Source organism: Ambystoma mexicanum, chromosome 1q, assembly GCF_040938575.1.
Source record: "Ambystoma mexicanum isolate Mex_15411 chromosome 1q, UKY_AmexF1_1, whole genome shotgun sequence".
NCBI lineage: Eukaryota > Metazoa > Chordata > Amphibia > Caudata > Ambystomatidae > Ambystoma > Ambystoma mexicanum.
Window position 1 is genome coordinate 1,162,327,415 of NC_090922.1, and position 23,327 is coordinate 1,162,350,741.

General features: G+C 43.7%; 1 protein-coding gene across 2 annotated transcripts in view; it reads right to left on the reverse strand.

Annotated features, from left to right (window-relative positions):
* Positions 1-23,327, reverse strand: part of TNNI3K (TNNI3 interacting kinase) — a 3,214,557-nt gene that overhangs the window by 1,334,930 nt on the left and 1,856,300 nt on the right. For both annotated transcript variants that reach the window (XM_069641910.1, XM_069641909.1), the window contains one exon: positions 5,324-5,376. In XM_069641910.1, the coding sequence (XP_069498011.1) occupies positions 5,324-5,376 (53 nt within the window). The remainder of the gene's footprint in view (positions 1-5,323; positions 5,377-23,327) is intronic.

Consider the following 23,327-nt stretch of genomic DNA (forward strand, 5'->3'; position numbering starts at 1 on the left):
TTGGTGCTAGAAAAGATATTGTTGGCTGCAAATCTATTGCCTGTTGAGGTTATGGGTGGAGAACAGGCAGGGTATGAGGAACCAAAGTCTCCTGTATTGAAAATCACCCCTGATAGTCCCACGGCCCTTAGGGATTTGATTGACCTAAATGTGGGTCTCAACCTGAAGGGACATTCTCCCATTGAAGCTCTGGCAGAAGACTGTAATGAAAAACAGTCTACCTTTTTCATGTCACGAAAATTAAAAAAACATGCGAGAGCGTTATTGGGGCTTAAAACAACAAACAATAATAATTAAAAAAAAAATAAAAAAATGTCTATGGCAGAAAAGACATAAAAAAACGACATGAAAGTAAAGGATGAAACAATTATTGATCTAACTCAACTAAACATAGAAAGTCAGGCCCTTTTGGGCATTAATGAGAGTAACAATAATGCAAACTCATCATCAATGTTGTTGAAGCGGTTGAATAAGAAACAAGAACAGGGGGGCGGTGAAGACACTGTGGAACAACTTAAAGAGGGTGGTGTAATATCAACCCCCCTTCTTATACAAATACAGTTACAAAGGTTCTTTGAAAAAATGGATAAGAAAATAACATCCCTAACTCAAACACTCGCAAGGCCCTCTGATTAATATTGATGGCACTGACTCGCTGATTAATGAATTCAATGGCAGTGAGCACAGCCAAGTGTGAAATGATGACAAAGAAAAGGTGCCCCCACAGGTGCTTGGGGTTGCTAATATACAGATGACTCCTGTTTGCTTAGATGTTCGTGAAAAGGCGCACTTTATCAACGATACTCCAACACCGGACGGACAGGGAGTTGGTAGAATCCCAAATCACAAAGAAGTGTCACCCGAAATGAAATTGGTGATGGGTTGGACGGTGGATCCAACAAAAGTTGATAAACCCAACTTAAACCGTGCCTCATTAATGAAAGTGTTCCATCAAATACCAGCTTTGCGTAACTTGTTGTCTAATGATATTGACTGGATAAGACTTCCCTATGTGCCCAATTGTCGGATACTTTGCAACTATCAAACTATAATAATTGCCTCTCTAATATGGAAACATGAAAAAGATTTTCAAATGCTTGGTTATGATTTATCTATGTACTACTCTATGGAAGATGCTACATGCTTTGTTGAATATCAGGCCCCACCATCCCAAAGTGAGCCTAGCGCAGATGTACGAGAGAATCAGTTTGCAAGTATACATGAAAAAATTAGAGTCCAATCAGAATCAGTGGCTCAAATTATGACAAGCCTTGCATGGCTTGAACCTCTAATGAAAACATTAATCGGTGAGTTTCCAGGTAAAGAAAACTATAAAATAATGTACTGGTGATACATTCATGGAATTGTTGTGGGTTTAAGAACCTAAAGGTATGGTTTGAGAACCTCCAAGATAGTAATTTACCTGCAATCATTATAGTACAAGAAACCATGGCACTCCAGAACATTTATTTAGAAGGCTATATGGCTTTCTGTGCCCATGCTGTGAGAGGCTTATGTGGGCGTCCATCTGGTTGGTGGGCTTGCTATATTTGTGAAACACATATATTGCGCTAAGGTACGCCAAGTGTTTACATCCACAGATATACTTGCTATTGAAGTTACATCAAGTACTCAAATGCATTCACATATGCTACTCATTTCACTCTACTGGAACCCGACTGTAACGTCTGTAGATAGCATAATAGACAAACTAAATCATGTAATGATAGATGCTGTTACAGACTCTCCAAACATGCAAATCATTATAGGTGGTGACTTCAATTCTAATCTTAGTACAAGTATTGTGGGGCCAGAAATATCAAACTATCTATATGCCATGTCCTCATATGAAAGGGGACAATTATGGATAAATTACTTTGAACAATGGGATATGCAATTAATACCATTTGCTGAAAAAGAGCCATTGTATACTTGGTCTCGTGGTCTTAAAACCTAAACCATTGACTACATTGTGATCTCTGGACCCCTAGCTAATACAGCTTCCATGTGTAATATTATACATTCCCACCTAAGTAATCACATCATTTTGGAGTGTTGACTTGAATGTAATCTTCCAGTATATAATTCGTTATCTGCTTTGTCCTTATTGGAAATAGATCGGAAAGCATTATCCATTAGATAGAATGCAAGCTTATATAGGCACTTAAACTATTTGGTTAATAGGGACATTGTTAAATTAAATGCTCAAATGATGTCTATAAATGAATCTAAGCTCTGTGAAATGGAGAAAGACACCATGATACGTAGGCATATTGAAGCACTGGTGGTTCAAAAAATGACTGAGAAACAGATCAATCATAGGGGTACTTACAATGCTGCAATTGCGCTTAGAAAAAAACAGAAAAACATTGAAATACGTAATTTGCTTAAACATTCTAATGTGAGCACCTCTTACGCTAGTGAAAAAAAGGCAATTCTGATAAGATATAAAAACGATCTTAAACAACTAAAGTTTGACAAATATATTAAATCCAACCAAAAAATGATCCATAATCTTATTGATAAAAACACTAGAGAAGTCTGGGTGACGCTGAAAGATCCTCGATTGAAAGGAATGCCGACTTTATGTTTGGCCGTGAGTGGGGAAGTTTGGATAGAACTATATCAGAACAAATATGCTTTTCCCCAGAAATTTAGGGATCTTCAAACTTTAGTTACTGCGACAGATCTGCCACCACAATGTCTATGGGGTATAGATGACATCGAACAGATAATAGGGAAATTGAAACCCTCAAAGGCTGACGGGCCGGACGCCATCCCCCCGTGCGTCGTAAAAGACGATCCGAAGTTGTGGGCAGCAATCATATTAAGGCGCCTAGAATGTGTATTTCAATCTAAAACTGTACCGGCATCATGGCTATCAGCTATTGTAATACCAATACCTAAAAAAGGTCCTCTGAATGATCCTTGTAATTCTAGACCTATAGCTCTTATAGACGTTTCAGCGAAGATCTTTGCTGCCCTAATCCTAAGAGACCTAAATGATTTCATCGCCGAGCAGAACATTCTTTCTCGTTTTCAAACAGGGTTTCAGAAGGGAATGGGCACGCACTTAAATGCCACTATGTTGGTGCATCTATTAAAGCTCACTAGTCAGAAAGACCATGGCCCGATTTATATGACTCTTTTGGACATATCTGGGGCTTTTGACTCAGTAATAAGACAAATACTATGGCAAAGAATGCAATACCACCTCAACTCATAGCAATGACAGTACTACTACACACTAACACAAACTACAGGATAAAAATAGATAAAACTGGATCTTTAACCCCTCCTATTGTCACACACATAGGAGTTAAACAAGGATGCAATCTTGCAGCCACCCTGTTTAATCTGTACTTAACTGAGATCGGTACCCTATGGCCAAGTTGCAATTCCTTTGCGGTCAAATTGGGTGATCTGCGCTTAGATTGGTTAGCATTCGCAGATGACCTAATATTATTTGACCTAACCCCATTCGGACTCCAAAATAAATTGGAATGTCTAGTTGAATTCTGTGACAACCACAATTTGAAGTTAAATTTAAAAAAATCGAATATCTTTACAAATAGGAGAAAGATAGTTTGTTACCAATGGAACATCAAAGGGTTGATCATTCCTTGTGCATTGGGCATGATATACTTAGGGTATAATTTGATTAATTCCAACTCAATTGCCAAATGGCAGGTAGAAATTGTAATTAAATCCTCGCCATTGATTGCACAGATGAAATTAATACACTTGAAGGTCTGCCAATTTTCTTTGATTCCATTGATTGAATTTTACACGCTTAAGGTGGAAGCAATCATTATCTATGGTTTAGACGTATGCTCTCTTGAAATTGGGTCAGTTTTGAATAAAATCCAAGGTAAAATATGGAAACAAGTTCTGCACTTAGCAACATCTTTACCAAATGCCATAATCATGCAAGAATTGGGACTTACGTCCTTAGCCATTAAACATCTATGGCGAAAATTGGCTAGCCATGCCAAAATGTTAGACCCGGTTTCAAATTCCTTATATGAAGATCTTGGAACAATGCTAAAGCATGGCTCCCCAAAATCTGTCTATTTTGCTGGGCAACTGTGTGAAAAGAGCCTTGAAATTATAGCAATGGAAACAGGTGACCTAATTAAATGGCCACAAATTGTGAAGATAACATTACTTCAATATGACTGGGCAATGACAGCTGATAAAATTGGGAACTACACAGCATATAAGGAATACGCAAAATGTCACCACAAACTGAAACCACTGCTTGCTCATATCAGACAGGTTCCCTACCAAAAGATATGCATATTATATATGCGTTTTAAATTTAACCTTTTTTCCAACACTAGATCGTACAAAAAACTGGCTCCACACTGCCTTACTATCTGAAGAGGGTTTGCTGATTCTGTAAAACCCGGGTAAATGAAACTCTGAAACACCTTGTGCTCTACTGTGCTCACTTTGTAAAGGAGAGGCAAAGATACCTGGGGAAATATGTGGATGAAGCAGTTACCTATAAATCAGAATTGTTGTGGATACAATGCATGTGGGGCTACAGGCAAGCATTGATCATTGATCTGTTTCATCTTTTATCTGCCGTAGAGTTGAACTTGGTAAATCTCAAAAATCTAGATGGATCTAAATAAGAGTTCTGGAATGATATCCTAACAAAACTAAATGGAAACTGAACGCAAACTGTATTTGATGAACTTATAGGTTTTGTGCTCTATTCCACAGCCTTTAAAGCCGAATTGTTATTTCCTTGTATTATGTTCTTATTATGTTATATTTATTGTTTCTTTTTTTTTCCTCTTATCTTTTACCTTTCGTTGTTTTTAGAAAATGTTTCTTAATCAATGTTGTAAAGATATTGTTTATCGAAAAACAACAATAAAAAAAGAAAATAAATAAATAAACATACTCGTACATTTAATCACTTACTCATCCATCCACCAACCCACGTAGGCCCTAAACATGGAATTGTAGCAGCACAACCCCTTTTTAGTCTTAACGTTTATATGTTAACATAACACTCTGTGGCCCTATCTTTTATTGTATGTTCCTACATTCCTAGATGTTTAATTTGGGTTCAGCTGTCATAATATTTGATATGATGCACCTATACGTGGATTTGCTGCTCATCTCTAAGAAATTGTGCAAGAACAATTTGGAACATCAGGTGTGAGCTATAGGAAATGTAAAGAAAAGCAAAAACTGCATCACTACAGATGGACATCTAAATACTAACTCTTGGCAAATACATCTAATCATTTCAATTATTTTATACGATCTTTAGATTTCATTATATAACTTATGGTAAGAAGCTCACCCCGGGTTGTTTTGTCATATTGTCCTCATCCAAAGACTGTAGAAATCTAGATTCTGGAAAAAATCAAATGTTTGTTAGAAAGCACGTCTATAACTAGTATTTCTCAGACAAGAAATGAACGAAACAATCACTTTCACCTGAGCAATTTTCACATGGTTGCCAGAAACAGGATTAATAGACACGATAGAGAAACTTCTTTATTTTGATGTGCCTAGCTCATTTTCCTTTTAACTGTAGCTGGAAATAAAAAGGTGAATTATTGTAGTGTTAATCACCCCACTCTGGGAGAGACTTGACTCGTAATGGCCTGCCAGCTACAGAACGGTATGATTCATATTATTAGAAACCCAGAACTTCATTCTGGGTACTTATATGTTTTTAAAAAAATGTATTTTGAATAGAAACGGGTCTCTATGCATACCGCCCTTACTCGATTTCCTATAATAGCTAGAAAACAAATATGGTTGGTGTTAGGAGTGCTACAGGGTGATGGCCCTTTAGATATTTCTACGACCAGAGGCCCTCATTATGATTGTGCCGGTCTGGGGAAATATACCGGTAAAACGGCCAGTAATACCAGATACGGCATACTGATGGCTCATGAACTACCGGCAGGCTTGCTAGACATTCCGCAAGTTCAGGCCCCTATCACTGGCACTGTTACTACCGGTGTCAGTGATAGGGCCAAGCCCATTCCCATGGAAACTTACCACCGTGGCCGGCACCTGTAATATCCTGGTAACACTGAGTTATCGGGTGCCATTAACGGTAAGCGAGTCTGCCGGTAACCCACCAGTAGCACCGGTGGGTTAGCAGCAGTCTCGTAATGAGTGTACATAACTCTGTGACCAGGACATGGAGTGAGGAGACACTGGCAGAAAGGTAAAGGCTAAGGTGAAGGTGAAGGTCACTAGCTGAAAAAGGGTGTGTCAGAGTAGGGGAGTAGGATTTGAAAGAAGAGGAAGTGACAGAGGGGAATCCCGGGCCCTGCCAGTCAAATAACAACATTCGGGCCCGTTGAAATGACATATTTGCAGGAATGAAATGTGGAATTATACTCTCAGATACATCCTGCATTCCTTGACACCAGATTGGCTGGTGCCGTTCCCCCAGGTGCTAATGGCATATTATCAAGTGGTTTTGAAATACTTTTGTTTTCATCAGATACAGCTGTCAGGTGACTGCTCAAAGTAGCCAAGATGAGAGTTGTGTGTTACCAATTATGTTTTGTTCATTGAGGTCATTTTGAAATACACACCATCTTTGATCTGCCGTGGAACCATGATTGCTGCAGACTTGGTCCTTTCCAGCCCCTTAATATTTTCCCTTTACTAAAGATATGTCTTTCTTTCTCTTCTGAGTTGATTTTCTACAACAATTAGGTGCTATTTAGATATGCGATTTGTTGATGGGAGGGGTGTGCTTTTTTCAAATGCTATTCACTTGAACATTGAGAAATGAATGCCACTGTTGATGTAGTTCAGTTTTTGCAAATATTGCCTTTCTCTTTCATTTTAATGGATTATGTGCCCTGTTAAAATACATTTCTCATTTCAAATGAGTACTTGATATTGCAATACAATTCTGTAATGAAGAATATTCTTCAGGCAGTAATTCTTTTTGTGGAGTAGAGAACAAATGCGCCAGCTTTAGGCTTTGTGAATCAGGTAGTTGATAGCAAGGGCAGATCTGCAATGCTCACAGCCTGCTCCTTGTTTTCTCCGATGCAAATCTCTGTGAATCAGACTTAAGTGGGACTTCACCTGTTCTCAATTAGAGCTGTATGACAATGAGACAGGAATGACACGTTTCCCCCTGTCCCTGATGAGCTTCATCAATGGAGTTAAACATTTCACAGGAATAATGGACTACAGTGGACCTAGCAAATCCGATAGATGTAAATATCCAAACCAGACTGCAGAGCAGTATGGTTCTGCGGTTCTAGAAAAATAATGTAACAAGGACCTGCCTTCTCCGAAACTGAGCAAATAATATCTCATTTGTTACATTGGTTAGTGGAGGATTTTTCCCACTTTCAATATTTGCAATATTATTAGTAATAGTATTTAATTAAATGGTACACCATTTTTTGACTCAGAAGGAAACGTCCAAGGGCCAGATTTTGGGGTACACATGGTATTGGAAAAATGATTTACAATCACACTTAAGTTTGATCTTTACTGAGTGTGGCAGACAGATTTCTTTAAAGTATCAAATGATGTCTTCACTGCAATCTTGTGTAGAAGAGGAGCCAAAAGCCTCTACCAGAAATCCCTCACCTAAATTGCCTATCTGTCGGGAACCAGAAATAGTGACAAAGGCAACACCTGTAATGATGCCTATAACACGAGCAGCCATTGAAGCAAAGTACCCATTAAGGAAACCTTTCTTTATGTATCCACGAAAAGCTGACAGCCTCTTGGGAAAGATCCCAAAAGAACACGTGATCACGGATGAAAGAAGAGACTGGTGACGTCACATGAAGCAAAGTGACACACCTCAGAAGAGATGACAAGAGAGAAGGTGAATAGAAAATATAGAATCTGATGACAAAGTGAGAATCAAGTAAACTTTCATATGCAGAATAAAGGTTCTACATGTGAAGAGCACTGAAGAAATTGAATAACCATTTTATAATTGTATAGATTCAGTAACACAAGCAGACAAAGTAATCATAAGGCTGGCTACTGTGAATAGATTGCAGCGATGTGACAAGGTATATATATATATATATATGCATAGGAATCTGGAAGTTTCACATCAACTTTAGCAAGCTGAAACCCCTGTGAATAGAAGTACGTGGCACAGAAAATAAGCCTGGATGGAGATGGAAGAAGAATCAAAGAGGTCTGCCTGGCCCAGTGTCAAGGGGAGAGGCAGCCAAGAAAATAGTTAATTATCATGGAAAGATACAATGAACGAGAGGTGAGAGCCGAGCTCCTGTTAAGGTGCAGCAGAAGGACAATGAGGGCCAAGTTGTATTCATTAAATGGTATTAAGCACAATGAAAAAGCTCAAAACGTGGTCTCCAGTCACATGGTCAGATGAAAATAGACTTTGGCAAGTTGAACCGAGACTTGAAGATAAAGTCATGCTCACACTCCCTTTTATTCCCAGGAGCAGTGATAGATGCAAGGCCACGTTCAAAAGACGATTCTCATGGCAGACAGCTTGAGTGATGATAGACGATGGGCTAATTTGGTGGGGAGGCATTGTCAAGTCCGGCCCACCGGCACCTGGAGTACCAGCTTGCATGCTGCTATCAAGTGCAATATTACAGAAGGGTACAAGCATGCCAACCAATTATAAAGGACCACGTATCAAAGAGCCATATAGTTTTGAGACCAAATAAGATGTTGTGTATTTGATGAGGCTCACAATGGCTTGCACTAGGGGTGGGCAGAATTGTCCACCTGAGAGTAGAGACCCAAACACAACACCAACTCCCACAGAAAGTATACCTAAATGTTTCCCATTATCCAATCACAACCTCCCATAATTCTTCTTAGTGTGACACATAATGTGATGTCAATGATGACGAGTCTTTGGCAAATAAGTGAGTTTTTTATGAAATATCTTGAGATCTTACTGTCAGACATCCAATGATATCTGTTGTACTCCCTGTTGTAGATAATTGTTATTGAAACAGACCAAGCCTTTTGTCAACTCCCTGAGTCAGTTTTATTATTGATTTTCAAGTAATTTCTCCATCGCCATCCACCCTGTAGAGTGTTACCTCGTCTTAAAGGGCCATCAGGTTCATGTGGTAGCAGAAAGGGGATGGTTAAAAAGGCCCATCCATAAGTACGTTTTTGGAGTAGATAGACCATCAGACACCCTCCGCAAACGAGCCTGATGAATGCACATTTTTCCTGTGGAGAAAGGCCAACATAGTCAACTTGCAAGTAAAGAAGATACAGGTGTGACAGGCCCCTCTTTCAGAAAATCCCTCCTGGTTTCCACAGGTGCTGAGCGGACCAAAGATGAAGGTGGCCGATTGGAGGAGGGGGCAATCCTGATAGTCCGGAACTGAAAGGCAAATGGTGAGTAGATTGAATAAACTGGCAAACTGTGAAAAATTGAATTGCAGTACCACATAAATAAGTAACAGGGTGTTGGTTGACATAAGATGAAGAGCATCAAGCGAAAGAAGTGTTTTGGACGAGGGCCGTTCCATAAAAAGCCAGAGTCCTAAATTCAAGGAATTCTAGAAGGTGTTGTCTCAAAACCCAAGTGGGTAAACAAGGCTGTGCACAGATAGATCTATGAGAGGAGAAGATTCAAACTCCTATCAGAGTAATTTAGGGAGCTGAGAGAAAAGGAGTATATGCCATGGTGTGCATGTAAAGAGATAATTAGTGGTCTGTTTTGTTTTTATATTTTATGTATAAGAAAAGTATCGAATAACACCAAAAATAGTTTGTGTTACATAGATAAAAAAATCATTATTTATACGAGGTTATTGTCGGTGCCAAACAAGTGGATAGATTGAGATAATTGAGAAGTAGAGGTTTTGAGTGGCTACTGTTGGTGCACCCTCATATTTGTTATTTTTCTGAGGCGTATTTTATAGATAGTCAATTGAGACTTGTCAAAAAAGGTAGCAGGCGCTCCTTTACAGAAAGAACATGGGATGATAACCTGTTCTGAGATGAGAGTTTGCAGCACACGCTTTTTGCTCACTGTACGTTTCACAAATGGGAAATATCCATTTGAATATCAGTCTTTGTCCCGCCCACATGGGCAGTCCAGCACCGAAATGCTATGGCAATTCCTCTCTGAACAAGAGTACCACCAGCAACCCAATACACGTGTTTCAGCCTTGTTGGGCCCTGATCAGTGAGGTGAAACTGTGCCTCTCTGAGCACAGTGAGCAGCGAGTCCACGTCTGGTTGGCCTCCAGGTAATTTAGGGTGACCAACCCCAAGTTCCTTGCAAATATGTCAAAAAGGTAGCAGGCGCTCCTCTACAAAAAGAACATGGCATGATAACCTGTTCTGAGATTAGAGTTTGCAGCACACGCTTTTTGCTCACTGTACATTTCACAGATGGGAAATATCCATTTGAATATCACTCTTTGTCCCGCTCACATGGGCAGTCCAGTACCGAAATGCTATGGCAATTCCTCTCTGAACAAGAGTACCAGCAGCAACCCCATACACGTGTTTCAGCCTTGTTGGGCCTCATCAGTGAGGTGAAGCTGTGCCTCTCTGAGCACAGTGAGCAGGGAGTCCACGTCTGGTTGCCCCCAGGTAACTTAGGGTGACCAACCACACGTTCCTTGCAAATATGTCAAAAAAGGTAGCAGGCGCTCCTCTACAGAAAGAACATGGCATGATAACCTGTTCTGAGATTAGAGTTTGCAGCACACGCTTTTTGCTCACTGTAACTTTCACAGATGGGAAATATCCATTTGAATATCAGTCTTTGTCCCGCCCACATGGGCAGTCCAGCACCAAAATGCTCTGGCAATTCCTCTCTGAAAAAGAGTACCACCAGCACCCCCATACACGTGTTTCAGCCTTGTTGGGCCTCATCAGTGAGGTGAAACTGTGCCTCTCTGAGCACAGTGAGCAGGGAGTCCACGTCTGGTTGCCCCCAGGTAACTTAGGGTGACCAACCCCAAGTTCCTTGCAAATATGTCAAAAAAGGTAGCAGGCGCTCCTCTAGAGAAATAACATGGCATGATAACCTGTTCTGAGATTAGAGTTTGCTGCACACGCTTTTTGGGGGATGATTGGCAAAGGTAGTGTTACAGCACATGACAACATAATTGCATGTAGAATACACAGGAAATAAATTGGAGGAAAGGTTAGCTATTTTAGAGCTTTGGAAAATGTACCAGGAGGAGCGGGAAGATCTGCCCCCTGAGATATGGATGCTTAACCAGAGCAGGCAGGAAGGTGTTGAGCCTCCTGCTCCCTTTACTCTTCCGGAAGTAAATGGCGATAGTATGGAAGATGCAGGACTGTATCCGTTAAAGGAACTGAAGGCGACGACAGGGTATAGTAACCCAATATATGAACCACCCGCTTATGGTAGTGACGATAGTCAAGAAGAGACTAAAAGAAAGGAAGAGATCTTTAAGCTCTTGCAGCGCAATCAAGAGATAATTTAACAATCTAATATAACCACAGACATAGAACGAGAGATAAAAAATGGTAAGGAGAAAAGGACAAAGCTGACGAGATTACGTTCGTGCAGAATAAATGGATGGGTGGACAGATATTATATAAGTCTGTTCGATGGGAAAAGCCTTGAGTAGGTTAGGCAAAGGGAAGACCAAGACGAGCAAGATAAAAAGGACAGGGAATGTGAAAAGAGATTGAAGGAAGATGAGAACAAGAGAAAGAATAGACAAAGATGAGAGCAGATGTATCAGGAAGAACAACAAAGAAAGGAAGAAAGGGCAGAAGAGCAAATAAAGTATGACAACAGAGCACTCGAAGAACAGGACAGGTTAGAAAAGAAGAGAGAAGAGGAAGAGCCTCAGAAATTAAGGGATAAAAGAATGCAAAGACGAAAAGAAGAGGAAGGGCCTCATTTCGAGTAGGGCGGTATGGGATACCGGGCACCGGTAAGGAGACCGGTGCCATTAATCCCTTACCGCCCTACTAGGAGGTCCCTTAGCGGGTCCCTTCCTTAACGCCTGGTCTGACCAGGTGTTAAGGACAGGACCCGTTAAGGGACCTGGGTGCAAATAACGGGCTTGGCATACGCCGGCCGTTATATGCGCCCTCCCCATTCCCATTGAGCCCTATGGAGGCTCAAATGGGAATGGGGAATGGTTTGGTAAATGGGGACTTACCGGTCCCTCCAAGGTCAGAATGGACCGGTAAGTCCCCATTGTACCAAACCAGAGTCGGTATGGGTATGGGAGGCAGTCATGGCGCAAATAACGCCATGACTACCACCATACTCGGAATGAGGGCCGAAGTGCATAGAGCATATGAACAAAGGGAAGAAAAAAGGCAAGAAGAGGAAAGGGTTAGATAGGAAGCAAAGAAACAAATGGAATTAGACAAAGAAATGGAGGGAACAAGGAGGCACAGGGCACACAACATTGATCGCATTCAGAAAGAGTTGATGGACCCAAGTACAGTAATATCATGGGGCAACAGAGGGGAGTTTCCCCAGTCAAAAGGAGTAATGCCAGGACCAACTAGGGTAAATCCTGATGATCACTTTGACATAGGAAGCATCAGAGATAGGATCGATAATGTTTATCAAGAGATGCAGCAACAGGTGAATCGGGAAGCAGTTGAAAAGAAGATTGCTTGTTAATTGACCGGTTACAAGGCAAGGAAGGAAGCCCCTTTAGTCTTCAGCATAGAGCCTTGTCTTTGGACATAGTATATCCCATGACCATAGATGTATACGGATAATTTAAGATGTAAGCTCCCTAGTTTAATGGCGGGTGCAGGAATATGGATTTATGAACTAGAAAACATGACAGGCGGAAATACTCTAACTATAGGGGAAATTAAGGGTCTCCTAGCAGCCATTCTTTGGGAGAGGGCTGATGACATTTGGACACAAGCAGGCTACTCAAGTGTCACAGCGCAGAATACAGCTCATGATGGAGCACCATTTAATAATTGTAGAGCAGAAGTGTGGAGAGCTTTAAGGTTACAGTATCCTCACATGTGAGATATGGGTGCAATTATGGCATGTAAGATGCAAGAAGGTGAAGATCTGCTTGCTTAAATTCAAAATATTCAGGAACAGTGGACTTTAGAAACTCGTGAGACGTGGGGGAAAACAGTGGTTTGCCACATTTTATGTCAGGGACTACCGGAGCAAGAACAAAGACAGCTCAAGAAATTAGTGGGGATGGAAGCAAGACCTTGGGCAGAAATACAGTTGACCTTAGTGCACCACTGTTAATTACTGCAAGAGAAAAATAAGAAGAAGGAAGAGGGTGTCAAAATACGCCATAAAGGGTGCAGTGTTGACAAGCGGACGGAGAAGGGCTGGGAATTCAGCAACAAGCAATGGGTGCATCACAGGCAAATAATCAATGCCAGATGGAACAAGGAGGAAATGGGTTTATACCAAGAGGCCGAGGAACAGGCTTTAGAGGGAGAGGTAACTTTCAAAATAAGCAGAGTAGCTTTCAGAATATGCAGAATGATAATCAGAACATGCAAGGAGGGTTTAATCAAGGAGGGCAAGTTAGAAGAGCACCTCCAATATGCTGTATGTGTGGTATGGCAGGGCAAGTTGCGCACATGTGTGTAAGCCAAAGGTATGTACAGACCGGCAAATTTTCACACAAGATCAGACGGTGTATCAAGCACAAGCGCTGCAAATGCAGCAAGCACAATGGCCACAAAAAGCACCATTCAATGCACCACGAGGACAGTCACAGCACGAACCCATGAAGATACAACAAAACACAAACACAGGGCAGTTATTAACTCCTAGAATAGGGGGTGTTTCTGTGGTAGGAGGCAGTCCTTTCACAGGTGCAGGGATGAACATATACCCACAATAGGACAGCTCACAGGGTGACTTGATGTGTTCAGTACTATCCGTAACACCAGACCCCCAAGAGGAACCAAGGGTTGATGTAACAATAGGAGGCAAATCTTTTTATTTTTTAGTAGACACAGGTGCAACTCGCTCATGTATACGGGTGGGAAAATATCCGTTATCGGGAAATGCCATGAATGCTCAAGGTTTCTCTGGAGCTACAAGCATAGTTTCTTTCACTGATGAATCACCAGTCTAAATAGGAGAGTAGGACATGTCTGTTCCATTATTGTATTCACGGCAGACACCAGTAAATATTCTGGGATGAGATTTAATGACAAAGCTTAATATGATGGTTTCTTTCACTAGTGATGGCATAGCGTGTTCTACTCCAGTGATACACTATTTAAACATGGGCAAATTTATTTTGGCATTTACAGGGCACATGGCCATGCAGGGAGTGCCAATGGAACCTGAAGTCTTCCATTATGGGGTATGCATTCTGTTAACATAGCAACTCGGCTTAGTGGGAAAAAAGACTATGAGAATACCTGATGAGTTTTTATTCAGGCCACAGATACCTATGGAAGAAGGAGGGGGGTCAAACTCTTCCCTTTTAACTAGTTGCAGCCATAGCACAAGGAGGAATTGGCCATGCTTGAAGGATTTGACATGGGCATGCCATGGAGTGATTTCCATGGGGGACAGGTATAGACTGACTGATGTCACCAATGAGGATATGTTTAGAGACGTTCCAGCAGACGATTAAGTAGTCTTTGAAATGCATATCACCTATTGTATCAAAATAGAGAAAAGAGAGGTCCCACAGCGAATGATGATATTGCGGCAGCATCCAGTATATTTTGACAAAGCATTAGAAAAAGTGCCAGGCTCATTATGGACTACATGCCCCTATGACGTAGGCCTATTGAAGGGGGTAGGGGAAATTAAGATTAAGCTGAAGCCAGGAGCAATTTTACATTCAGCAAGACAGTATCCCATGTCTCGAGAGGCGGATGAGGGCATTTTTAAAAACAATTTCTGTACTAATGGAACAGGGTATCTTACTGATGTCAGAGTCACCGTGCAATACTGCGGTGTACCCTGTGAAAAAATCAAAGGGGGTCATGGCGTTTCATTCAGGACATGAGGCCAATCAACCAAATTATAGAGGCAGCATTTCCTCTAGTTCCAAATCCTGCAACGATACTATGTAGTATCCCGGTTGAGGCACGATATTTCACAGTGATTGTCTTGAAAAATTTGTTTTTCTCAATCCCGTTGCATAAGGGCTCTCAGGATTTGACATCATTTACTTTCTGCCAGACTAAGCTGAAAAGCACTTGTTCACCTCAAGGGTACTGTGAGTCTCCACAATCTTTAATAGGGTCCTGCAGATGGACTTAGGGAATATTGATTTAAAAAGTGTTGTGCTGCAATACGTAGATGATATTTTGGTTTTAGCATGACAGAAGATGAGTGCAGGCAAGAATCAATTCAGTTAATGATTATTCTAGCAGACAAGGGATATAAAGTGGACACAGAGAAGTTTCAGTATTGTCAAGAAGAGGTGTGGTATATAGGCCAGTTAATCTTGCATGAGGGAAAAAATGTCACACCTGAAAGAGCTGAGGCAATCCTGAAAACAGCAAAACCGCACACAATAAAGCAAATGCAGCAGTTTCTGGGACTATGCAACTATGTTAGAGCATGGGTATTTGATTAAAGTTCATACACAAGACCAATTTTGCAGGCTCTGAAAAAGGCACCATTTTTTTTGACAAAGCATTAGAAAAAGTGCCAGGCTCATTATGGACTACAGGCCCCTATGATGTAGGCCTATTGAAGGGGGTAGGGGAAATTAAGATTAAGCTGAAGCCAGGAGCAATTTTACATTGAGCAAGACAGTATCCCATGTCTCGAGAGGCGGATGAGGGCCTTTTTAAAAACAATTTCTGTACTAATGGAACAGGGTATCTTACTGATGTCAGAGTCACCGTGCAATACTGCGGTGTACTCTGTGAAAAAATCAAAGGGGGTCATGGCGTTTCATTCAAGACATGAGGCCAATCAAGCAAATTATAGAGGCAGCATTTCCTCTAGTTCCAAATCCTGCAACAATACTATGTAGTATCCCGGTTGAGGCACGATATTTCACAGTGATTGTCTTGAAAAATTTATTTTTCTCAATCCCGTTGCATAAGGGCTCTCAAGATTTGACATTTACTTTCTGCCAGACTAAGCTGAAAAGCACTTGTTCACCTCAAGGGTACTGTGAGTCTCCATCAATCTTTAATAGGGTCCTGCAGATGGACTTAGGGAATATTGATTTAAAAAGTGTTGTGCTGCAATACGTAGATGATATTTTGGTTTGTAGCATGACAGAAGATGAGTGCAGGCAAGAATCAATTCAGTTAATGATTATTCTAGCAGACAAGGGATATAAAGTGGACACAGAGAAGTTGCAGTATTGTAAAGAAGAGGTGTTGTATATAGGCCAGTTAATCTTGCATGAGGGAAAAAATGGCACACCTGAAAAAGCTGAGGCAATCCTGAAAACAGCAAAACCGCACACAATAAAGCAAATGCAGCAGTTTCTGGGACTATGCAACTATGTTAGAGCATGGGTATTTGATTAAAGTTCATACACAAAACCAATTTTGCAGGCTCTGAAAAAGGCACCATTTTTTTTGGTACTGAATTCGCTGATAAATCAACTTTTCAACAGCAATACAATTAATTTAACAATAAAATTAATTTAGCAATTCAAATTCAAATTTCAACAAATGAATCATTTCACATACATATTTACATATTATTAAACACATCACAGACATTGAGGGGCCGATTCATGGAACAAACGTGCGCCGAAAATCCCAGCGCAAGCAAGCGCAAGGTGGCGCAAGTGTGAGAAAGCAAGCGCACGCGCACGCGTGTGATTCAAGGAAGGTGCTGCGCTTGTTTCCCACTGGTTGTGCACCAAATCGGTGCATGTCGCACACGGGCACACACGTCATCAAACGCTGTGCGCTACGCGCACAGCAAAAGCGCACATAGCACAGCGCACACAACAAAGTAGGCGGAACAGTGGGCGTAACACGCAGAATGGGGAATAACGCGTGAAAAAGAAGGCATAACTGGGGAAGTACTGCAGGGAACTACACGGAACGCCCACACGCACGCGAACAACCTGTATTCATGGATACGAATACGGGAAACCCGCGCACGGCAAAAGACGCACACAGGCGTGAATGCATCCGCCACACGAAGGCGACGGAAGCGTCCCCGCGCACAGTATAAAAGTGCGCGCAAACAACAAACACGTATATACAGCTACAATGAATGCCTCATTTGTCGCAGCACTGATCGTGGGACACCGCAGGAGGAGGAGAATAGCCAGGGCACGCATTTTTTCACCACGGACAAGCCTTTTTGGGATGCCTGACGACCAGATCAATGGCAGGTATAGGTTTCCACCCCGTATCATCCTAGACCTGGTGAGGGTTAGGGAAGATGACCTTAGATCCCCCACCCTTTGCTCCCAAGCATTGAGCCCCTTGGAGAAGGTGCTCAATGTCCTGCATTTTTTGGCCACTGGGTCATTTCAGCAGACTACTGCCATAGTGGGGGGGTCTCACAGGCCACGCAGTCACGCTGCCTATACCAGGTCTTGGCAATCATGACAGCGCGCCCCTCAGTCCGCAGGCACATATACATGCCCAGAACACCTGCAGAAAGGCAGGCCGTTGTCCTGGACTTTTACAGGGTGGCACACTTCCCCAAAGTGCTCGGTGCCATAGATTGCACCCATGTGGCCCTACGTCCACCTAGGGCCACTGAGCATATATACCGAAACCGCAAGCACTGGCATTCCATCAATGTACAGGTGGTATGCGATGCAAAGGGAATCATCACCTCTGTCTATGCAAACTACCCTGGCTCCACCCATGACAGTTTCATATACAGAATGTTTGCCCTGAGCCGGGCCCTGGAAGCTGGGCAGCATGGCGACACATGGCTCCTAGGTGAGTACAAATGCCCTTGCACATGCATGCATGTCACACAAACACACACAAATACACAAACCCCAATAATCACAACCATTATCACCTCTCCAGGGGACAGTGCCTGTCAACCACATGATGACGCCAATCCGGAACCCCACCACACCACCCCAGGTAAGATACAACGCTGCCCATATTGCAACCAGGGTCATAGTGGAGTGCACATTTGGAGTGCTCAAGTCACGCTTCCGCTCCCTTGACCGCTCTGATGGGCAGCTACTCTATGCACCACCAGTATTGTGCAGGATCATTGTGGCAGCATGTGTCCTGCACAATGTTGCAACCCGGCAGGGCGTACCGGTGGACATGGTGGTGCCCCCACATCCCCAACCACAGGCACAGGTGCTGCCCATGGGTGGGGATAGGGCACATGGCGAGGATGCCCGGACCCAGCTTGTGGACACATTTTTCACCTAAACTCCCACCCCTGCGGAGTGCACACAGGCCTGGCACATACCAGGTGAAAATCGATGATGACAAAGAGACAGTCAACTGTCACAACCTTACCACCCTGAGATTGTTGCCATGGAAGTGCCACATTGTGTGCATCCCTAGCTACTTAAACACAAGCAATCCTGTGTGACCAAAAGGCACACATGCAAGGTGTGAATCACACACACCTGCAAAACAGGCCATGACTATCACTGGTATGTCACTCAAACCCTCCCAAAGCACACCATGACATGGCAAACAATAGCCATATACCAACACAGTACCAATAAGGTACACATTGCCATGTGAAAAATGTAAATTGGTATCAGACAATGATGCCTGACATGGAATCAGATGAAATGACTGACCAACAACCTCCCACCCAAAAGAAGTCATACCCAAATGCATTCCAAAAGTCGAAGTTGTAACATAACAATGAAAGCCTGTCTACATGCACATTGTGCATTGAAAAATCAACACTGCAGCTTCTGTGTGCCGTGTCCACCTCCTGCAACACACTGCTCAGTGAACAGCACAGTTAACAGCCATTGCGTGTGATGCACACCCTGAGCATCACATCTAAGCGACACACCACATCAAAAAGCAAATTAGGCATGTACAGGATCCACAATTGGTCATAGGACATGTGCTGCAGGGACACAGTGGGCACCAGAAGGAAAACAGAGTGTACACGTGGACATGGAAGGGTGGTTTTACATGTAGTGCATTATAGTGCAAGTGTGTGGGTCAGTAGGGAGATGCACTCAACATATGCATGTGCAATCAAGTGACCTTAAGTGTCCTCTACACATCACATGTGAACATTCACCATGTGTACACCCCAGCATGTCAAACCACAACTATCCCCTCACACCTGAAAGGTAAACACAACACATGAACAGGCATTGATCAGCAGAACACATCATGTACATAGGATACCACAATTACAATGTCAGAGTGCCCATCACATTGCAGGGCAAGGCAACTATCACCAACCAAGCACCACCCCTCCCTCACAAATCACCATGACCCACTGAACAACAGCACCGGGGTCATGGAGCCTTCATCCTTGAATTTCACATGGCCACAGGATCACCCTTCCCCTTTGTCACCATCTCCCACCTTGTGTGTAAAAAGTTGCCTGCAACCTCAGAGTCCACCTTGATTTGCAAAACCACTACATCCAAGAGAACTCCAAGCAGGCCAACACAGAAGCCAAGCAAAAAGCCTGCAGGCAGAAAAACTAACCAGAACAGCCTCCAGTAGATGACTTGAAGTAGCAGTACCTCACAAAGGCCAAGTACTACCACAATGACGTAACAACCAAGGTAGCACAGTAAAACAATGTCACAACAGGATGTGTACCATGTGTGGTACATAACATAAAATGAAGCACCAAAAACGGATGTGTACTGTCACTGCTCCCGTGTACAGGTGCAGGAGTGGCACGAACCAACCACCCCCACCGTGGTCTGGGTGGCTGCAAGGTCAAACTCACACAGGCCTCTGAGACCCTGGTGGTGAAGGAGGGTCAGGTATATGGAGTCGGGACAGGCGTTGGCATACTGGATAACCGGAATGAGGGGCAGGAGAGGGGAGTAGGATTGACACGGGAAAGTAGGGAATGGCCAAGAATGTAGTACTCATATTAACACATACACAATCATACCAAACTTGTTCATCATAAACATAGCAGCAATTCACTGAAATGGAAGTCAAAGAGAAACTTATCTCTGGGGTGAGTGCTGGCCTCCTGCCTGCGCACTCTCAGATCCGGTAACAGGAGCACTTCAATGCTGCAAAGAGAGCCACAGTTAAAAATCTGTGCGTGCCCATAATACACAAACACACCACCAAATATGCCCCAAAGTAACAAACTACTCTACAAACAGACAATCTGGTGTGGATGCTTTGTACCCATACGTAACATTACCTCTGTGATGGTTCATAAACAGTCAATGCAGTAAGTCAGGCACCGGTGGGTGCGTGGCAAATGGAACACCAATGTGTCACGAATCACACAACATGCAATGTTCCCTGGGTAAGCAGACAGACGCATATAGCAAGGTATGACTTCCAAACAAGTCGTGTTCCACCATGACCCAAATAAAGTAGGCAGTGCATGTTTCAAATTCTACATGGAAATGAAATGCACTGCACCCAAGTCTGTCCCTTGCCGTCTGTCCCTGTCAGCTGCTTCTTTCCATGTCTCAGAACGCTACATGGGTGATACAAGTGCCTCAATGGACCATGGTGGACCGGAGGGAATGTGCCGCTGCCCCTGCCGGTGCCCCAGACAACCTTACAATCAACTAGCCATGAGTCCACCAACACATCTGAGCTGTATTGTGCCTTTCAACACCAATATTCGTCCAGGCTCACCCTCAGTGCTGCTACTAAGCATGAATGTGCAACTGGCCTGGTGGAAGGTTTGCTGTGTTGTGGCCCCCCTGTGCTGCTCACCTTGCCTGGAGTCTCTTGAAAGACGTCAGCAGTTTTCGGATGTATGATTGCAATCCCTGTGCCTCTGCTTGCACACACATGTGCATGTGGGCACCACCAAACGTGTCCAGATTCCAGACGTCCAATGGCCCATGTCTGCTGGCAAAGGTAGTCTGGAGGCTCATCCCCCTGCAGAAAGGGCATGAAACACATGATTAATGCATTCTATTCATCTGTGTGTGTCTCTTCAGGCATCACATCACTGGACCACATCAGAGACGTACATCAGAAATCACACCACAGTCCGTCTTTCACAGCCAAAGTGTGGAACACACTATCTACGGCATGAATTGCAACAAGCACATGTACAGTAAAGATAAAAAACATACTACACAATGCATAGAAATGAATGTACACATGAATCATGAAACACCCCATCTAGCAAAAGCAGAACAGTGGTCAATAACACCCCAATCATCCCCACTAGGGGTGTTAACACAAGTTCCACAGCAGCAGATATGCCGCAGATATGACAGTCCAAAGCCCTTGTGTAATAGGCTGTTACACCGAACCATCCTTGCGAGCCCATGGATAAGGGAAGCAGGAGTGGCATATGTGAGTCAAGGACCCCAAGCAGCAAACACATACACAAGACAAGCCTGAAGGGCCCAGCTGGAACAGACAGTGGATGCTTTCAAAAGCCACAAAGCACCACACTGTCACATGAAAGCACAATAGACAAGCAATTTTAAACTATATTATAACTAATTACACTAACTACGAAAAACCTACTTTACCCAATTAAACTAACAATCAAACAGAAACTTAACTAACTAAACTAATAGAAAAATCAGAAATGGCCACTTCCGACCCGGGGGGGGCACCCGGAGGGGGGAGGTACAGGGTGCTGCTTAACACCCACATGCAATGATGCTGAGCCAAAAAAAAAACCTCCATGGGCTCAACGCCTGCACATCCCGACCTATGTGGGAGATAGATGGTCGTCCGAGTCTGGCTCATCCTGGAAAGAAGGACGTGGCACAGTAGCCTGCCCACGCCTAGCTGCAGCTTGCCCCTCGTCGGCAGCAAGTCTGTCGGACGGGTGAGCCTGGTTCTGTGTGGCGATGACACGTAGGTCTGCATGCAGAACCTCCCGTGATACACGTGCTTCCTCTTGCAAGGCAGCACGTGTAACACGGAGTTCCTCCTGCAAGGCATGGCTGGACAACCGCTGCACCTCCCGGCAAGCCTGTAGCTCAGCTGAGATGGTACGCTCAAGCTGTGCAAACCTCTCCTCTGACCGCTCCCTCTGGGACATCAGAAGGATACCCAGAGTGGATTTGAGGGAAGCATACTCCTCCCTCAGGGCCTCCATGTGTGCCTCTGCCTGAGCAGCAATTGCTTGATGCAGAGACAACATTTCAGCCTGGCGTGCCCTGTCTGAGGCCGTCATGCCCAGCCTGAGTGAGCGGGCCAAGGACCATGCCGCCTGCTGCTGGAGAAGCACCTGCCTAACAGGGGGGAGCACGGATCGGGCCACACACTCCATGCTCTCAGCGATGTTCTCCATTGCTGCCCCCTGCCATTCTGAATTGGCAGTCATGTCTTGCTCCCACTCAGTATACAGCGTTTGCGCATGGCGACCGCGTTGCGGGCTTGACCCCTGCGGGACCCAAGGACCGGTTGTCCTCGTCGTGTTGCCACCGCCCGCGGCTGCACGACTACATGCCCCCGTCGACGTGATGTCCCAGGCACATCAGTGACTGGTGTGGAGGGTGACCCTGCGTCCCGATCCACCACGGGCAGAGGTTCCAAGACTGTCTGACGCCTCAGTGCAGGTGTCGCAGACAGAGGAGTGTCCACATCAGAATCACTCACCCCTGACACATGGACCTGATGCTCATCCAACTCGACATGGACGTCAGAGTCGTCATCAGGGCTGGACTCATAGGCAGCCAGAGACAAGATGGCCTGTAGCACTTGGGATGTTTCGTGGCCTGCCACCCCACGACCCCCACTTGTGCCGGGTTGATGTAGTGATACCAACCCTGTGCCTGGCATGACAACACCTTCCTCTGGCTCCATTGCGTCATCATCTGAAAAATAGAGCGAAAAAAGGTCACTACACATGTCAGAAGCACACAACACACACACACACCGACAACATCAGGCAGACATGTGACACACAAAATAGAACCTGGCATGCATGCTGGGTCAACTTGGAATTGCTTCTGTGATCAGACCTGTTGAAAGGTGGCAGTTTGCATTGAAGTGGGTCTATGCAGTGCAGCCAATGTGTATGTTACTCACTACCTACATGTACAAGTACTTCATGGTGTGTGTCAGAAAATGTGAAGGCAGTGCAAGGTCAACTTCAGGCAGCACGTGCAATGTGCATTCAATGGGTAGCATATCTACAAGCAAAGCACCCCTCCACCCAAGTGCAAAAGAATGGATGCCTAGCATGTTATCAAAAGGCTGACCATAGACCTGTGCATTGACAGGCAGTGTTGACTAGCATCAACAGCTTCATCCGAGTCAAGTGACAACACTGCAAATGATGATGGGACAGTAAGCAGGACACATGATAA